The 18,067-nt window shown below is 52.1% G+C and overlaps 1 protein-coding gene and 1 pseudogene across 3 annotated transcripts in view; one reads left to right on the forward strand and one right to left on the reverse strand.

Moving 5' to 3' along the window:
- The first annotated feature begins 11,147 nt into the window (after positions 1-11,147).
- Positions 11,148-13,119, forward strand: LOC102939000 (annotated as a pseudogene).
- Positions 13,120-16,077: 2,958 nt separating this feature from the next.
- HCLS1 (hematopoietic cell-specific Lyn substrate 1) overlaps positions 16,078-18,067 on the reverse strand; it is a 49,093-nt gene continuing 47,103 nt past the window's right edge. For all 3 annotated transcript variants that reach the window (XM_037889520.2, XM_043522113.1, XM_043522107.1), the window contains exon 15: positions 16,078-16,951. In XM_037889520.2, coding sequence (XP_037745448.1) covers positions 16,815-16,951 — 137 coding nt within the window. In that variant the 3' untranslated portion in view covers positions 16,078-16,814. The remainder of the gene's footprint in view (positions 16,952-18,067) is intronic.

An 18,067-nucleotide genomic window follows, 5' to 3' on the forward strand; every position in this document is an offset into this window, starting at 1 on the left:
ATGATGCAGGGGGAGGTACAGGAGGATCTGAAGGGCAGTAGGGTTAGGAGCTGGGTGTGAGGATGATGCAGGGGGAGGTACAGGAGGATCTGAAGGGCAGTAGGGTTAGGAGCTGGGTGTGAGGATGACGGAGGGGTAGGTACAGGAGGATCTGAAGGGCAGTAGGGTCAGGAGCTGGGTGTGAGGATGATACAGGGGGAGGTACAGCAGGATCTGAAGGGCAGTACGGTCAGGAGCTGGGTGTGAGGATGATACAGGGGAAGGTACAGCAGGATCTGAAGGGCAGTACGGTCAGGAGCTGGGTGTGAGGATGATGCAGGGGGAGGTACAGCAGGATCTGAAGGGCAGTAGGGTCAGGAGCTGGGTGTGAGGATGATGCAGGGGTAGGTACAGCAGGATCTGAAGGGCAGTAGGGTCAGGAGCTGGGTGTGAGGATGATGCAGGGGGAGGTACAGCAGGATCTGAAGGGCAGTAGGGTCAGGAGCTGGGTGTGAGGATGATGCAGGGGGAGGTACAGCAGGATCTGAAGGGCAGTAGGGTCAGGAGCTGGGTGTGAGGATGATGCAGGGGGAGGTACAGCAGGATCTGAAGGGCAGTAGGGTCAGGAGCTGGGTGTGAGGATGATGCAGGGGGAGGTACAGCAGGATCTGAAGGGCAGTAGGGTCAGGAGCTGGGTGTGAGGATGATGCAGGGGGAGGTACAGCAGGATCTGAAGGGCAGTAGGGTCAGGAGCTGGGTGTGAGGATGATGCAGGGGGAGGTACAGCAGGATCTGAAGGGCAGTAGGGTCAGGAGCTGGGTGTGAGGATGATGCAGGGGGAGGTACAGCAGGATCTGAAGGGCAGTAGGGTCAGGAGCTCGGTGTGAGGATGATGCAGGGGGAGGTACAGCAGGATCTGAAGGGCAGTACGGTCAGGAGCTGGGTGTGAGGATGATGCAGGGGGAGGTACAGCAGGATCTGAAGGGCAGTAGGGTCAGGAGCTGGGTGTGAGGATGATGCAGGGAGAGGTACAGCAGGATCTGAAGGGCAGTAGGGTCAGGAGCTGGGTGTGAGGATGATGCAGGGAGAGGTACAGCAGGATCTGAAGGGCAGTAGGGTCAGGAGCTGGGTGTGAGGATGATACAGGGGGAGGTACAGCAGGATCTGAAGGGCAGTAGGGTCAGGAGCTGGGTGTGAGGATGATGCAGGGAGAGGTACAGCAGGATCTGAAGGGCAGTAGGGTCAGGAGCTGGGTGTGAGGATGATGCAGGGGGAGGTACAGCAGGATCTGAAGGGCAGTAGGGTCAGGAGCTGGGTGTGAGGATGATGCAGGGGGAGGTACAGCAGGATCTGAAGGGCAGTAGGGTCAGGAGCTGGGTGTGAGGATGACGGAGGGGGAGGTACACCAGGATCTGAAGGGCAGCAGGGTCAGGAGCTCGGTGTGAGGATGATACAGGGGAAGGTACAGCAGGATCTGAAGGGCAGTAGGGTCAGGAGCTGGGTGTGAGGATGATGCAGGGGGAATCATAGAATCATAGAATCATAGAATATCAGGGTTGGAAGGGACCGCAGAAGGTCATCTAGTCCAACCCCCTGCTCGAAGCAGGACCAAGTCCCAGTTAAATCATCCCAGCCAGGGCTGTGTCAAGCCTGACCTTAAAAACCTCTAAGGAAGAAGATTCTACCACCTCCCTAGGTAACGCATTCCAGTGTTTCACCACCCTCTTAGTGAAAAAGTTTTTCCTAATATCCAATCTAAACCTCCCCCATTGCAACTTGAGACCATTACTCCTCGTTCTGTCATCTGCTACCATTGAGAACAGTCTAGAGCCATCCTCTTTGGAACCCCCTTTCAGGTAGTTGAAAGCAGCTATCAAATCCCCCCTCATTCTTCTCTTCTGCAGACTAACCAATCCCAGCTCCCTCAGCCTCTCCTCATAAGTCATGTGCTCTAGACCCCTAATCATTTTTGTTGCCCTTCGCTGGACTCTCTCCAATTTATCCACATCCTTCTTGTAGTGTGGGGCCCAAAACTGGACACAGTACTCCAGATGAGGCCTCACCAGTGTCGAATAGAGGGGAACGATCACGTCCCTCGATCTGCTCGCTATGCCCCTACTTATACATCCCAAAATGCCATTGGCCTTCTTGGCAACAAGGGCACACTGCTGACTCATATCCAGCTTCTCGTCCACTGTCACCCCTAGGTCCTTTTCCGCAGAACTGCTGCCTAGCCATTCGGTCCCTAGTCTGTAGCGGTGCATTGGATTCTTCCATCCTAAGTGCAGGACCCTGCACTTATCCTTATTAAACCTCATCAGATTTCTTTTGGCCCAATCCTCCAATTTGTCTAGGTCCTTCTGTATCCTATCCCTCCCCTCCAGCGTATCTACCACTCCTCCCAGTTTAGTATCATCCCCAAATTTGCTGAGAGTGCAATCCACACCATCCTCCAGATCATTTATAAAGATATTGAACAAAACCGGCCCCAGGACCGACCCCTGGGGCACTCCACTTGACACCGGCTGCCAACTAGACATGGAGCCATTGATCACTACCCGTTGAGCCCGACAATCTAGCCAGCTTTCTACCCACCGTATAGTGCATTCATCCAGCCCATACTTCCTTAACTTGCTGACAAGAATACTGTGGGAGACCGTGTCAAAAGCTTTGCTAAAGTCAAGAAACAATACATCCACTGCTTTCCCTTCATCCACAGAACCAGTAATCTCATCATAAAAGGCGATTAGATTAGTCAGGCATGACCTTCCCTTGGTGAATCCATGCTGACTGTTCCTGATCACTTTCCTCTCATGTAAGTGCTTCAGGATTGATTCTTTGAGGACCTGCTCCATGATTTTTCCAGGGACTGAGGTGAGGCTGACTGGCCTGTAGTTCCCAGGATCCTCCTTCTTCCCTTTTTTAAAGATGGGCACTACATTAGCCTTTTTCCAGTCATCCGGGACTTCCCCCGTTCGCCACGAGTTTTCAAAGATAATGGCCAAGGGCTCTACAATCACAGCCGCCAACTCCTTCAGCACTCTCGGATGCAACTCGTCCGGCCCCATGGACTTGTGCACGTCCAGCTTTTCTAAATAGTCCCTAACCACCTCTATCTCCACAGAGGGCTGGCCATCTCTTCCCCATTCTGTGATGCCCAGCGCAGCAGTCTGGGAGCTGACCTTGTTAGTGAAAACAGAGGCAAAAAAAGCATTGAGCACATTAGCTTTTTCCACATCCTCTGTCACTAGGTTGCCTCCCTCATTCAGTAAGGGGCCCACACTTTCCTTGGCTTTCTTCTTGTTGCCAACATACCTGAAGAAACCCTTCTTGTTACTCTTGACATCTCTTGCTAGCTGCAGCTCCAGGTGCGATTTGGCCCTCCTGATATCTTTCCTACATGCCCGAGCAATATTTTTATACTCTTCCCTGGTCATATGTCCAACCTTCCACTTCTTGTAAGCTTCTTTTTTATGTTTAAGATCCGCTAGGATTTCACCATTGAGCCAAGCTGGTCGCCTGCCATATTTACTATTCTTTCGACTCATCGGGATGGTTTGTCCCTGTAACCTCAACAGGGATTCCTTGAAATACAGCCAGCTCTCCTGGACTCCCTTCCCCTTCATGTTAGTCCCCCAGGGGATCCTGGCCATCTGTTCCCTGAGGGAGTCGAAGTCTGCTTTCCTGAAGTCCAGGGTCCGTATCCTGCTGCTTACCTTTCTTCCCTGCGTCAGGATCCTAAACTCAACCAACTCATGGTCACTGCCTCCCAGATTCCCATCCACTTTTGCTTCCCCCACTAATTCTACCCGGTTTGTGAGCAGCAGGTCAAGAAAAGCACCTCCCCTAGTTGGCTCCCCTAGCACTTGCACCAGGCAATTGTCCCCTACGCTTTCCAAAAACTTCCTGGATTGTCTATGCACCGCTGTATTGCTCTCCCAGCAGATATCAGGAAAATTAAAGTCACCCATGAGAATCAGGGCATGCGATTTAGTAGCTTCCGTGAGTTGCCGGAAGAAAGCCTCATCCACCTCATCCCCCTGGTCCGGTGGTCTATAGCAGACTCCCACCACGACATCACTCTTGTTGCACACACTTCTAAACTTAATCCAGAGACACTCAGGAGGTACAGCAGGATCTGAAGGGCAGCAGGGTCAGGAGCTGGGTGTGAGGATGATGCAGGGGTAGGTACAGGAGGATCTGAAGGGCAGTAGGGTCAGGAGCTGGGTGTGAGGATGATACAGGGGAAGGTACAGCAGGATCTGAAGGGCAGTAGGGTCAGGAGCTGGGTGTGAGGATGACGGAGGGGTAGGTACAGCAGGATCTGAAGGGCAGTAGGGTCAGGAGCTGGGTGTGAGGATGATGCAGGGGGAGGTACAGCAGGATCTGAAGGGCAGTAGGGTCAGGAGCTGGGTGTGAGGATGATACAGGGGGAGGTACAGCAGGATCTGAAGGGCAGTAGGGTCAGGAGCTGGGTGTGAGGATGATGCAGGGGTAGGTACAGCAGGATCTGAAGGGCAGTAGGGTCAGGAGCTGGGTGTGAGGATGATGCAGGGGGAGGTACAGCAGGATCTGAAGGGCAGTAGGGTCAGGAGCTGGGTGTGATGATGACGGAGGGGTAGGTACAGCAGGATCTGAAGGGCAGTAGGGTCAGGAGCTGGGTGTGAGGATGATGCAGGGGGAGGTACAGCAGGATCTGAAGGGCAGTAGGGTCAGGAGCTCGGTGTGAGGATGACGGAGGGGGAGGTACAGCAGGATCTGAAGGGCAGTACGGTCAGGAGCTGGGTGTGAGGATGATACAGGGGGAGGTACAGGAGGATCTGAAGGGCAGTAGGGTCAGGAGCTGGGTGTGAGGATGATGCAGGGGTAGGTACAGCAGGATCTGAAGGGCAGTAGGGTCAGGAGCTGGGTGTGAGGATGATGCAGGGGGAGGTACAGCAGGATCTGAAGGGCAGTACGGTCAGGAGCTGGGTGTAACGGCGAGTGTTTGGGTGAGGTAGATAAGGCAGGATCCTGGGTCCAAGTTACAGGGGGTGCAGAAGAGTGGAGTGAAGTGCGAGGGTTAAGATGTGCAGCAAAGCCCTTTGGCTGGTGTTAAACAGTAGTGGCTTGGGGTTGGGTGATCCTGGGCTGGGTGGGGCCAGTAAAGTCCATGTTTTTGGTTTCAGCCAGCCAGCTTAGCTCCAGTACCAACAGCAAAGAAGCCCCATGGGGGTGGAGTGGGAAGAGGAGTGTTTTTTCCGGGCTTTGTTCCTGTCATTAGCGATGAGCCACCTTTGAGAATCTGTCCCCCCGGGCTCCCTCACCCAGGGTTAAATACCATACCCTCCAGGCAGCCCCAGCCTCAGACCCAGGGAGCAGACAGGTTCCTCCTCAGGCAGGTGAGACCCAGGCATTTCCATGATCTTTTCTCTTCACAGAGCATTTGGTGTGGGCGTGAGCTGCCATCCCACCAACTCCCAATGGCAGAGGTTCAGCAAGGGCCCAGCTAGAGCTACTGACACCCCCTCCTCTCCGCCATGCCCGTGTGGCTCCAGCCTGAGCGATGGACCCAGCGACAGGACACCCTGCTGGGTAAGTCGCTCTGCAGCCTCTGCTCTGGGCTCCAACACTCACTGAAACCCAGGGATGAAGGAGCTGAAAGCCAGTCCCAGCCCCTTCCCCATGGGGCTGTCAGCCAGTGATCCTGCTGCTTCCGCTGCATGGAGAGAAAGGGTCAGAGAGTCACTGATTGTTTAGCGAAGTTAGATGTGTTCAAGTCCACAGAGCCTGATGAAATTCGGCCTGCGGTATTTAAGGAAGTAGCTGAAACAATGTCAGGATCATTAGCAATTATCTTTGAAAACTCGTGGCGGACAGGTGAGATCCCCGAAGATGGGCAAATATAGCACTTATCTGCAAAAGGGGGAACAAAGAGGCCGCAGGGAATTATAGACCAGCCAGCCTATCTTCACTATGTGGAAAGATACTGGAACAAAGTACCTAGAAAAAAACAGTGGTATAAGGACTAGCCAGCATGGATGTGTCCAGAACACAGCATGCCAAACCAACCTGATTTTCTTCTTCAGCGGGGTTACAGAACTAGTGGAGGGGGGAAGCAGTAGACATGCTGTGTCTTGGGTTTAGTAAGGTTTTTGACATAGTCCCAAAGGACACTCTAAAAAGCAAACTAGGGAAATGCATTCTAGATTAAATCTAGATTCTAGATTACTCTAAGGTGGGTATGCAGTGTTATTGTAGCTGGGCTTAATCTGCAGCAAGGGAGATCTAGGCTAGATACTAGGAAAAGCTTTTCTAACTCCAGGGTGGTTAAGCTCTGGAAAAAGTCTTTCAAAGGAGGTTGGGGAATCCCTGTCACTGAAGGGTTTTAAGACCAGGTTGGACAAACACCTGTCAGGGATGGTCTAGGGTTACTTGGTCCTGTCCCAGTGCAGGGGGCTGGACTTGATGCCTCTTGAATCATAGAATCATAGAATATCAGGGTTGGAAGGGACCCCAGAAGGTCATCTAGTCCAACCCCCTGCTCAAAGCAGGACCAAGTCCCAGTTAAATCATCCCAGCCAGGGCTTTGTCAAGCCTGACCTTAAAAACCTCTAAGGAAGGAGATTCTACCACCTCCCTAGGTAACGCATTCCAGTGTTTCACCACCCTCTTAGTGAAAAAGTTTTTCCTAATATCCAATCTAAACCTCCCCCATTGCAACTTGAGACCATTACTCCTCGTTCTGTCATCTGCTACCATTGAGAACAGTCTAGAGCCATCCTCTTTGGAACCCCCTTTCAGGTAGTTGAAAGCAGCTATCAAATCCCCCCTCATTCTTCTCTTCTGCAGACTAACCAATCCCAGCTCCCTCAGCCTCTCCTCATAAGTCATGTGCTCTAGACCCCTAATCATTTTTGTTGCCCTTCGCTGGACTCTCTCCAATTTATCCACATCCTTCTTGTAGTGTGGGGCCCAAAACTGGACACAGTACTCCAGATGAGGCCTCACCAGTGTCGAATAGAGGGGAACGATCACGTCCCTCGATCTGCTCGCTATGCCCCTACTTATACATCCCAAAATGCCATTGGCCTTCTTGGCAACAAGGGCACACTGCTGACTCATATCCAGCTTCTCGTCCACTGTCACCCCTAGGTCCTTTTCCGCAGAACTGCTGCCTAGCCATTCGGTCCCTAGTCTGTAGCGGTGCATTGGATTCTTCCATCCTAAGTGCAGGACCCTGCACTTATCCTTATTGAACCTCATCAGATTTCTTTTGGCCCAATCCTCCAATTTGTCTAGGTCCTTCTGTATCCTATCCCTCCCCTCCAGCGTATCTACCACTCCTCCCAGTTTAGTATCATCCGCAAATTTGCTCAGAGTGCAATCCACACCATCCTCCAGATCATTTATGAAGATATTGAACAAAACCGGCCCCAGGACCGACCCCTGGGGCACTCCACTTGACACTGGCTGCCAACTAGACATGGAGCCATTGATCACTACCCGTTGAGCCCGACAATCTAGCCAGCTTTCTACCCACCTTATAGTGCATTCATCCAGCCCATACTTCCTTAACTTGCTGACAAGAATGCTGTGGGAGACCGTGTCAAAAGCTTTGCTAAAGTCAAGAAACAATACATCCACTGCTTTCCCTTCATCCACAGAACCAGTAATCTCATCATAAAAGGCGATTAGATTAGTCAGGCATGACCTTCCCTTGGTGAATCCATGCTGACTGTTCCTGATCACTTTCCTCTCCTCTAAGTGCTTCAGGATTGATTCTTTGAGGACCTGCTCCATGATTTTTCCAGGGACTGAGGTGAGGCTGACTGGCCTGTAGTTCCCAGGATCCTCCTTCTTCCCTTTTTTAAAGATGGGCACTACATTAGCCTTTTTCCAGTCATCCGGGACTTCCCCCGTTCGCCACGAGTTTTCAAAGATAAAGTCCCTTCCAGCCTGACATTTCTATGATTCCTGGGGTGCGTGGGAAAGAGGGGTGGGGTGCGGGAGCTGGAGTCCAGTAGGGCATCTCCCCAAAGAAGAGTTGACAGGCGTGGAAGGGAAATGTCTGTGCCAGTGGAACATTGGAGAGCAAAGCGATTCTCTGTCCAAGCCCCCTGGGAGCAAAGCTGCTGCAGGGTCCCTAGTGGTAGGGTTCACGGTTTCTCAGGGAAGGGCAGCTGCTCTCTCCCAGCACAGAGGGTGAATTCACCCCGAGCAGAAGTTCAGCCCTAGGCCTAGGCAGCATTTCCCCTACCCAGAGCACCCAGCACCTTGGTGAAACTGTGAAGCTTTAGGAACGTGACCAGACAGCTGTGCCAAACCTCTGACCATGCAGCTAGCGCCACAGCTGGGCCAGGGGTGGGACGTTACCCACGAGCAGTAAGGAGAGAGACCTTGCTCTTCTCTGCCAGAATCTCCTCCCATGTGGCTGCCTGTCCTGTAACTCCAGCATTTTCTTTAAAAATAGGGAAATCAAAAGTAAAAAGAACCTTAACACAAAATTAAGACAGTGTCATGGTTTCCACAGCAACATTAATTCGGTCACGGAACCGGACTCTGTGCAGTTTCTCTCCTGTTTCTGGGCTGCTGTTGTAATAACAACCTTGGTTTCTGACTGGACCCTCACACACACTGCACTAGTTCAGGCTCCAACTGAGGCTATGTCTACACTAGCCCTTTTGTCGGTGTAACTTACGTTGCTCGGGGCGTGAAAAAACACCCCCCTCAGCGATGTAAGTTTCACCGACAGAAGTGCCGGTGTTGACAGCGCTATGTCGGCGGGAGATGCTCTCCCACCGACATTGCTACCGCCGCTCGTTGGGGGTGGTTTAATTATGTCGACGGGAGAGCTCGCTCCCGTTGGCCAAGAGTGGCTATGGGAGCGATCGGCTGCTTTGGTACAGCTGTGCCACTGTAAGCTCGCTAGTGTAGACATGGCCCTCGCCTGTTCCTCCCAGTGTCTCTAGGTTATGAGAGGGAAGCTGTTCACTTTCTTTTCAACCCTACAGATCTCAACCTTGAAGCTGTTCAGAGGAAAAGGCAAGAAACCCAGAATGAAATAACAACTCCACAGCAGGAAGTTCTTCTGAACCCCATCAGTCAGAGGCTGGCTCTTGCCCTGAGTGGGAGACTTTACAGCCCTTATAATTGTGTTACTCTATTTCACGTGGCTCTGAATGCTCTCGTTATCTGTATACACGTGGGATCCTTCTCTGATTCCTACTGAGCTTTCAATCTATTGCACTCAGTTGCCTTGTGTGCTCCTGAGCGTGGTGCACTGAGGGCTGTGCTGGATTGCAAGCTGTAACCTGGAGTGGGTGAGTTTTCTGGTTCTGCTTGCAGGCTAGCGGCTCTGTGGTGACATTTCTGGGAGCCGCAGTCAGTCTAGACAGAGGTGGGGCATTGTCTCTCTCTGGCTTAGGGAGCAGCTTATTTCCTGTCTGATTTTTGGTTCTTGTGTGTAATTGTTCTGAATTCTAATTCTATGCTGCAGCCTTTCAGCAAGATTATTTATATTTGTATCTAAACCTGTCTGTGTGTATGCTGTGAACGTAACAGAGAAATCAGCTCTTGTGAGAGAGGGTAAACAGAAGCAACCGCTCTACTCTCTCCCTTTCATTATTTTGTAGCGCATCATCATATCTCCTCTAATTTGTTTCCTCTCTAAACTAAACAGTCTCAATCTTTTAACACTCCCTTCAAATGGATATTTTCTGGGTTTCTATCACACATTTAAAAAGTGCCTCTGTTTTTGCTATATCTTGTCTACGATAGGGTGACCAGAACAGAACCCAGTATATCAGGTGAGTTGGTCCACTGAGTTACATAACAGCACAATCAGTTTCAATATTAGTTTTTATCCCATTCCTTATGCATGCTAACATGTTATTTGCTCTGTAGACTGTAACAGCAGAAGGGGTCATTAAATCATCTAGTCTGACCTCCTGTATATCACAGACCACCCACACACATATCCAGCCCCTATACATTAAACCCAGCAACCGAAATTAGACCAAAGGATTATAGCCCATAGTTGCTCCTGTATTGAATGTAACAACTTGTGTTTGGCTAAAGCACATCTTCCAGAAAGGTCTCCAGCCTGGGTTTGAAGACAAAAATATGGCAAATCCACCACTTCTCCTGGCAGTTTGTTCCAATGGTCAATCACTCTCATTGTTAAAAATTGGAGCCTTATTTTTAATTTGAATTTGTCTGGCTTTAATTTCCAGCCATTGGTTCTTGTTACACCTTTCTCCGCCAGCTGCCCTTTACTAGCACTACTTCCCCACACAAAAGGTACTCACACATGTCAATCAAGGGAGCTCTTAACCTTGTTTTTGGTAAGCTAAACAAATCAAGCTCCTGAGTCCCTTAGTGCAAGCCAATTTCATTCCAGCCCTCAAATGATTGTTGAGCCCTTTCACTGATCTAGAGCAATCTTGATTGCTTGGTAAATGGGAAAGCTTAATATGGCCAAATGTAAGGTCATGCACTTAGGAACAAAGAATGTAGCACCCACATGGGGGACAAATATTTGACTATAGATGACTCTTTAATCTAGCAGGCCAAGGCATATCAAGAGCCAATGGCTGGAATAGGTGAAGCTAGACAAATTAACGGGCTGTCAGCTCAGGCAGGGCACTGGCCTACCATGCACGCCTCCCTGCATACATGCCCTGCACAATGTGGTCCCGATCCTGACTAGGAACCTGATCATTCTGAGCCTGTCAGGGCTCAGGAAGGACAAAACTAAAGGAGGATTGTGGGGGTGGAAGCTCCTGACAGACCCAAGGTATGTCTACATTGCAGTTAGGCACCCATGGCTGACCCCATGCCAGCTGACTCAGGCTCGCAGGGCTGTTTCATTGCTGTGTAGACCTTCCTGCACAGGCTGCAGCCTGAGCTCTGGGACCCTCCCACCTCACAGGGGCCTAGAGCCCAGGGCTCTAGCCTGAGCCTGGACGTCTACACTGCAGTGAAACAGCCCCACAGCCCGAGCCCCGCAAACACAAGTCAGCTGGCAGCAGCCAGCCCCAGCTGTCTAACCGCAGTGTAGACATACCCTAAGTGTCCAGCCCTTCTGCATGTGAAATTGCAGGCGTGCTGCTGAAGATGGTTTAGCTCTGAATTCCTGACTCACTCCCAGTCTCTTCTCTCTTCCTGTCCCTCTCCCCACAGACAAACTTTACCGGCCCCATGGAACAGGAGAATCAGACCCAGGTGACGGAGTTCATCTTCCTGGGCTTCTCCAGCCTTCCCCATGGCCAGGCCTTCCTCTTCCTGGTGTTTTTAGAGCTCTACCTCGTCACCCTGGTGGGGAATTCCATGATATTCACCCTCATCCAGCTGGATTCCCATCTTCACAGCCCCATGTACTTTTTCCTCAGCCACTTATCCTGCTTGGATATTTGCTTCTCGTCAGTCACGGTCCCCAAGATCCTGGTCCTATTGGGATCCAGGCCCAAGATCCTGGTGAACTTCCTGCGTGAGCAGGAGACCATCTCCTACTGCGAGTGCATGGCCCAGATGTTCTTCCTGATGTCATGCGCGGGAGCCGAGTGCGCACGCCTAGCCGTCATGGCCTATGACCGGTACGCAGCCATCTGCAACCCCCTGCGCTACACTGACATCATGAGCCGGAGGGTGTGCTTCCCACTCGCCATGGGGTCCTGGCTCTGGGGTCTCCTGGACTCAGCCATACACACTTTCATGGCCTCCAGCTTATCCTTCTGTGGCGCCAACCAGCTTCCCCACCTCTTCTGTGATGTCCCTCCCCTGCTGAAGATTGCCTGCAGTGACACCTATGTCAATGAGCTCACACTCCATTTGGCTAGTATCTTCGTGGGCCTGAGCCCATTTCTGCTCATCGTCATCTCCTACCTCTACATCCTGGCAGCCATCCTCAGGATCCACTCTAACACAGGAAGGCGCAAGGCCTTCTCCACCTGCGCTGCACACCTGATCGTGGTCACCGTATACTTTGGGATGGCCAACCTCAACTACAATCGCCCCAGTGCAGGCTACTCCATGGGGGTGGACACCCTGGTCTCACGCTGTACTGCATCGTCAACCCCATGCTGAACCCCCTCATCTACAGCCTCCGCAACCAGGAAGTGAAGGGGGCCCTGAGGAAGGCTCTAGGGAGCCCGAGGAGAGAATATTCTTCCCAAGTCAGGCAGTGAGGTCCCAGATGAGGAGAGAGCTGGGAGGTGACTCCTGCTCTGCTCTGCCTGTAATGGCTCCTCCTCACTTCCAAGGGAAATGGCTTGTTAGACTTGGCAGCTGTGTAAGGAGCCAGGGTATGGGGCAGAGGGACTCCTTTCACAGCTACCATTGTTAGCAAGGCTCTCTGCCATGTCTCTGAAGCTAAATGGCTCGACCTATGTCCTGCACAAAGCCCCTAGATTCTGCAAAACTGATGTAGTAGACAGGAGCCGCTAGAGTAGCATCAGAACAATAAAAGCCGTCATGTGAAATAATTCAATCAGCAAAAATCCCCTCTCCTCCCACACACACATTATTGATTATCATAATATTCAAGTTATTTTAGGCTGCTCCATAATTTTCAGATTTCAAGGTACTGCAGAGATTTGTATTGAAAATGCAGAACTACACTGTGGGAGCTGGGTGTCTGAGCCACAAGGGAGGCAGTTTGGGATGGGGATAAACACATTCACTGGGTTTCCATACAACCATAAAAGCTAGAAACATAATTGTTCAAATGTTGGTATTCTGGGCAGCAGGGGCTGGGCTACTGCAGGGCAGGCATGATCGTTTCACACTTTTTGCAGGGTGAGGCAGCATCACCGATCGCTCCCTTTCCCTCCCCTCCTCTCCCTGGCAGATGGGTGCTGGAAGGGTGCTTCCCTCTGCAGGGCATCCAAGGCGGGAAGAGGAATGGGGAGGAGGGGTTGGGGGAGTAGAGCCTAGGAAGCTTCCTCCATGAGAGACCTCCCAACTCCTAGCGCTCCCCCGACACCACTTCCTCCCTGGCTAGCTGCCAATAGGGTGCACCCCGTAGCCGCTTCTGGAAAGAATGTTTATGTAACCTGGGGGTGGGGTTTGCCCCTTGGCACCAGCTGCGTTACAGGCGCCTCCCCCGCATCTACAGCAATTTTCATAGATCCCATTTGATTGAATGTATTTGCACTCCCCTGCCCCAGAAGAACAGACGTGCTCCTGCATCACTGGGCCCTGTCCGCCAGAGCCTCTAGAGAAGCGGCAGTGTATTACTGTATTACACTGTTCAGCCACTAGGTGACAACCTAAAAAGAAAAGGCGTATTTGTGGCACCTTAGAGACTAACAAATTTATTAGAGCATAAGCTTTTGTGACCTACAACTCACCTCATCGGATGCAACACCCTGTATCAAATATTTTCTAAGCTAACCTGGATATTAGGAAAAACTTTTTCACTAAGAGGGTGGTGAAACACTGGAATGCGTTGCCTAGGGAGGTGGTAGAATCTCCTTCCTTAGAGGTTTTTAAGGTCAGGCTTGACAAAGCCCTGGCTGGGATGATTTAACTGGGACTTGGTCCTGCTTCGAGCAGGGGGTTGGACTAGATGACCTTCTGGGGTCCCTTCTGTGACGAAGTGGGACTGTTCTTAATGTTTCCTCCGAATATTGTGGGGGTGCCTCAGTTTCCCCTATGCAGTTCTTAAGTATCTAGGGGGTGGGAGAAGGGTGTATGATCCTTGCAGAGCCCTAGAGGGCAGGTGTGTGCAGGAGTCTGGACACAGAGAATGGCCGACACCCTGTTTCCTGGCAACTGATGGCCTGAGTTCTTCCCCCCTGCAAGGTGAGAGCTAAAGGGTTGGAGAACAAAGGAATCAGGTGACCTCCTGGCCCGGGAAAGGAACAAAGCCCAGAGGAGGAGGGGCCGGAGGGAGTTTCAGTTTGGGGCTGGCTGGGACATGGAGTGAAGGGCAGACGTGGTTGTCTGGCTCACTGCCCCCCCCCCCCAAAATGGACCCAGCTGAGGGGTCCTGTTCTCTGCACCTGCAAGCTCTGTGTTAGACCATGTTCCTGTCATCTAATAAACCTCCGTTTGACTGGCTGGCTGAGAGTCACGTCTGACTGCAAAGTTGGGGTGCAGGACCCTCTGGCTTCCCCAGGAGCCCCGCCTGGGTGGACTCGCTGTGGGAGGCACACGGAGGGGCAGAGGATGCTGAATGCTCCGAGGTCAGATCCAGGAAGGTGGAAGCTGTGTGAGCTGTGTGTCCTGGAGACAGGCTGCTCACAGAAAGGCGACTGCCCCAGAGTCCTGACTGGCTTCATGGGGAGCAGTTCCAGAGCATCGCCCAGGGACTCCGTGACACCTTCCAACCCTGATATTCTATGATTCTATGATTCTATGGTCACTGCATTGACTGAGCTCATGATGAGCAGATCTGGAGTGCCTCTGGTACAGATGCAAGCTCTGCAGCCTGTCCGTACCTGGTACAGGAACATGACAGATTGGGACACCAGGCAGACAACACAAGAAATAAATAGCAAATGTTTCCAAGAGCCCAGACGTTCCTGAGGAGAGGGGACAGGACAAATTACTGCAGAGAAACTGCTCCAAAATAAATCACACAATTGCCTTCCTGTAGTGGGCTGTGTCTTGACAGAGTGCTGGTAGCTCTGTGCTAGCTGGCTCGGTGCCCAACAACGAACAGGGACCTTATGCTACTCCCAAGGGGCTTGAGTCATCCATATCTGTGAAGCTCCCGGAGACCCTCAGCTAAGAGGTGCTGGCACAAGTGGACTGAGCGCTGATAGCCAAGGGCTTTGCTGCTTATTGCTGAAGCTATCATCCATGTGCTGTGATTTGTTTACAGCTTAGACTGTGCTACGTAGCTGCTCAGCTGTTATTAAACAGGCCCGGGGTTGGGTTATTACTACTCTGATGGTATTTAAATGGCTCTAAAGTAGTAGTTAGCAAATCCTAGCCTCGGGATTGTGGTCTAGCTCAGCAGCTGCCAGGAGGTGGTTGGTGTGAGGAACCTGCGTCTGTTTGCTCTTTAACAGAGGGGCTTGTATTGGATTTCTCTTGTATACGTCTAAAAGAAATTGGACACACATTACCCCTACCCTACTCCAGTTCAGTCCGTTCCCTGCACCCTGTTGTGCAGTAGGCTTGGGGCAAGCTGTGTGAGTTGCCCAGATCTCTCTCATGTAACAGGCCAACCCCAGGGTGGGCACACTGCAGACGTACTGTAATAAATCCCAATAAAGGCTCCCAGAAGTGGTGCATCTGCTGTGGTCACTGGGGTTGGTGAGTGGGCTCCAAAGGGGTTGGAAGGATGAGGCACAGGAATGGAAGGCCTCAAGGAGGCCAGACTTAGGCCCTGACTCAGCTTTACTTTGCTTCCAATGGGCATAAGGAGCTCAGAGCTTGGTGCCAAGGGCCACATTAGCCCTAGGTCTTGCCAATGGGACACAATGCGGCCTCCCGCCACACACACACACTGCATACACATAAGGCTCAGGAACACATGCTAATCATAGTGAGGAGCTGGGGAGGGGGTAGGTGGGGCCATGGCCCTAGGGTGACCAGATGTCCCGATAGCATCGGCACCGTCCTGATATTAGATCCACAGATTTAAGGCCAATTATCTGGTCTGACCTCCTGCCTAATGCAGACCAGAGAATTTCACCCAGTGATTCCTGTCTCCAGGCCAAAAACTTGTGGTTGAACTAGACCGACTCAGAGAGAACTCCAGGCTTGATTCAAAGACTCCAACTGATGGACAATTTACTACATCCCTGGGCCCATGTCCCAGTGGTTAATTACACTCACTCTAGACAGAAAAAGAGTTTCTTTTCCAAGTAGAAATGTTCCATTGCCCCTGTGCATTAGCTCTTGTTCTGCCTGTGTCTGCCCCATTAATCGTCCCTCTGGTATCACCTTCTAGCTCACGTTCAAGTCACCTCTCAACCTGCGCTAACTAGATAAGGTCCTTTAGTGTCTCACTCTACGGCCTGTTTCCCAGACCTCGGCTCATGCTTCTCTGAACCCTCTCTAATGTTTCCAATACCCTTTTCAAATGCTTGACCCCAGAACTGGGACGCGGTATCCAGCCATGGTTTCACTGGACAGAGGAACAAAAGGCAGGAAGTCTAAGGCTTTAGCAAGACTCTCCTTTATTGTCTGCCTCTGCACAGGCATCTCCCATTTAATGGAGCAGCATAGTACAGCCAAAGTCACACTTTCAACACAGGAGAACTTGGTACGATTAGTGAAGGCAAAGGTTCCCAGTTCCCCGCCCTGGAGGCTGAAGTCCTGTTTATCCCCAGGCAGCAAAAGCTCAAGCCTCCCCCTCCTATTTGCTGTTGTGCCTTACCCTGGCCTGAGCTGAACCCCTCAGAGTGTTACAAGGACTTTGTTCCTCATGGCATAGTCTGCTCTTGGCCTCTGGGACAGCTGCCATCCATGGGACAGTTTCTGTTACACAGATATAGGTGCACCCGGAACTGAGCTAAGCCCCCCACACAGGTAAGAGAGGCCAGCACATGCAGAAGACTTTGCTGATTACTAGTCAGGGGTTGATCTTAAATGAGAACCTAGAGGGAAAGGTCCCGTATCCCATTCCCCACTCCCCTGAGGCAGCCAGTGCTCCCACCCTGGGGCTGGATTGGAACCAGCACCTCCAAGAGGGGAAAGACCCCATGCCCCATTCTTTGCTCACCCCCCACCCCATTCCCACATGGGCCAGGCTGCCCCCCAGGATCCTATTTGTCATTTCTTATTAATTTCTCTCTCACGCTGGCAAGCCGGGCTGAGCTGAGCTGCTCCCTGGCTACACATAAAGCGCTGAAGCAGTAAGAGGCAGCAGCCCAGAGGGGTTCGGGCAATGGCAGGTCTCACTGAAGTAGCTTCACATAATTAGCTGGAAAGAGGCCAACTCTGCCATGGCAGCACCCCCGCCACCAGCCCTCATCCACTATCTTGATGTGAGTGATGGTGTCATTGGGGTCAAAGGAAATTTCATCGTCACCTTCTGCAAAAATGAAAGCGGAAAATGAGGCACAATGCAATTTGCTCCTGGGGCAAAGACACCTTGGGATGGGCAGGGGGCAAAAATTACCCCAGTGGGGAGTACAGCAGAGGCCACCACCACATCCTGGCAGACCTCTCCACCTCTCCACTTACATCCCACACCAGTGGTTCCCCCCACCTCCCCTTCCTCAGTGTCCCATCCCAGCATAGGACCATAGGAATTGACCGACTGGATCAGACCCACAGCCCACCTAGTCTGGAATCAGGATCTGTCAGTGGCTGGTACCAAATGCTTCAGAGGAGTGCACAAGAACAGGGCAGAAGCAGGGCAGGGGTATTTTGCCCCCACATTAGGTCTCATTCTGGTCTCTAACGGTACATCTACACTGCAATCAAAGACCTGCAGCAAAGCAATGGCTGGCCAAGTCAGCTGACTCGGGCTCACGGGGCTCGGGCTGGTGGGCTAAAAATTGCAGTTTATAGGTTCGGCCTTGAGCAAAGGGGGTGGATCTCAGAGCCCAGTCTCCAGCCCCAGACCAAATGTCTACACTGCAATATTTAGGCCCACCGCCTGAGCCCTGCTAACCTGAGTCAACTGACCCGCGCTCTGAGACTCGGTGCCACACGTCTTTGATTGCAGTGTGACGAGTGTTGTCAACTGATTTCGCTGGGAGTCTCCCGGAATCGGGCTCTTTCTCCTGGAGGGTACTGAAGCCAAACCAGGAGACTTTAGACCGCTAAAAGTCTGGCAGCGCAGTGGGGGTAAGGCAGCGTCCTGCCTACCCTGGCTCTGCGCCACTCCCAGAAGCAGCCAGCACATCCCTGCAGTGGGGCAGGGAGCTCTGCACGCTTCCCACGCCCCGAATGCCAACTCTACAGCTTCCATTGGCCAGGAACTACAGCCAATGGGAGCTGTGGGGGTGGTGCCTGCAGGCAGGGGTAATGCAGGGATGTGCTTGCCGCTTCCGGGAGTGGCGCATGGAGGGGGCAGCGCGCAGAACACCCTGGTCCTGCTTACTTCGGGCAGCTCCCAGTCAGCAGTGCAGCGGGGCTAAGGCAGGCTCTGCGCCCGCAGCTCCCATTGGCTGCAGTTCCTGGCCAATAGGAGCTGTGGAGT

Source organism: Chelonia mydas, chromosome 1 (assembly GCF_015237465.2).
Source record: "Chelonia mydas isolate rCheMyd1 chromosome 1, rCheMyd1.pri.v2, whole genome shotgun sequence".
Taxonomy (NCBI): Eukaryota; Metazoa; Chordata; order Testudines; family Cheloniidae; genus Chelonia; species Chelonia mydas.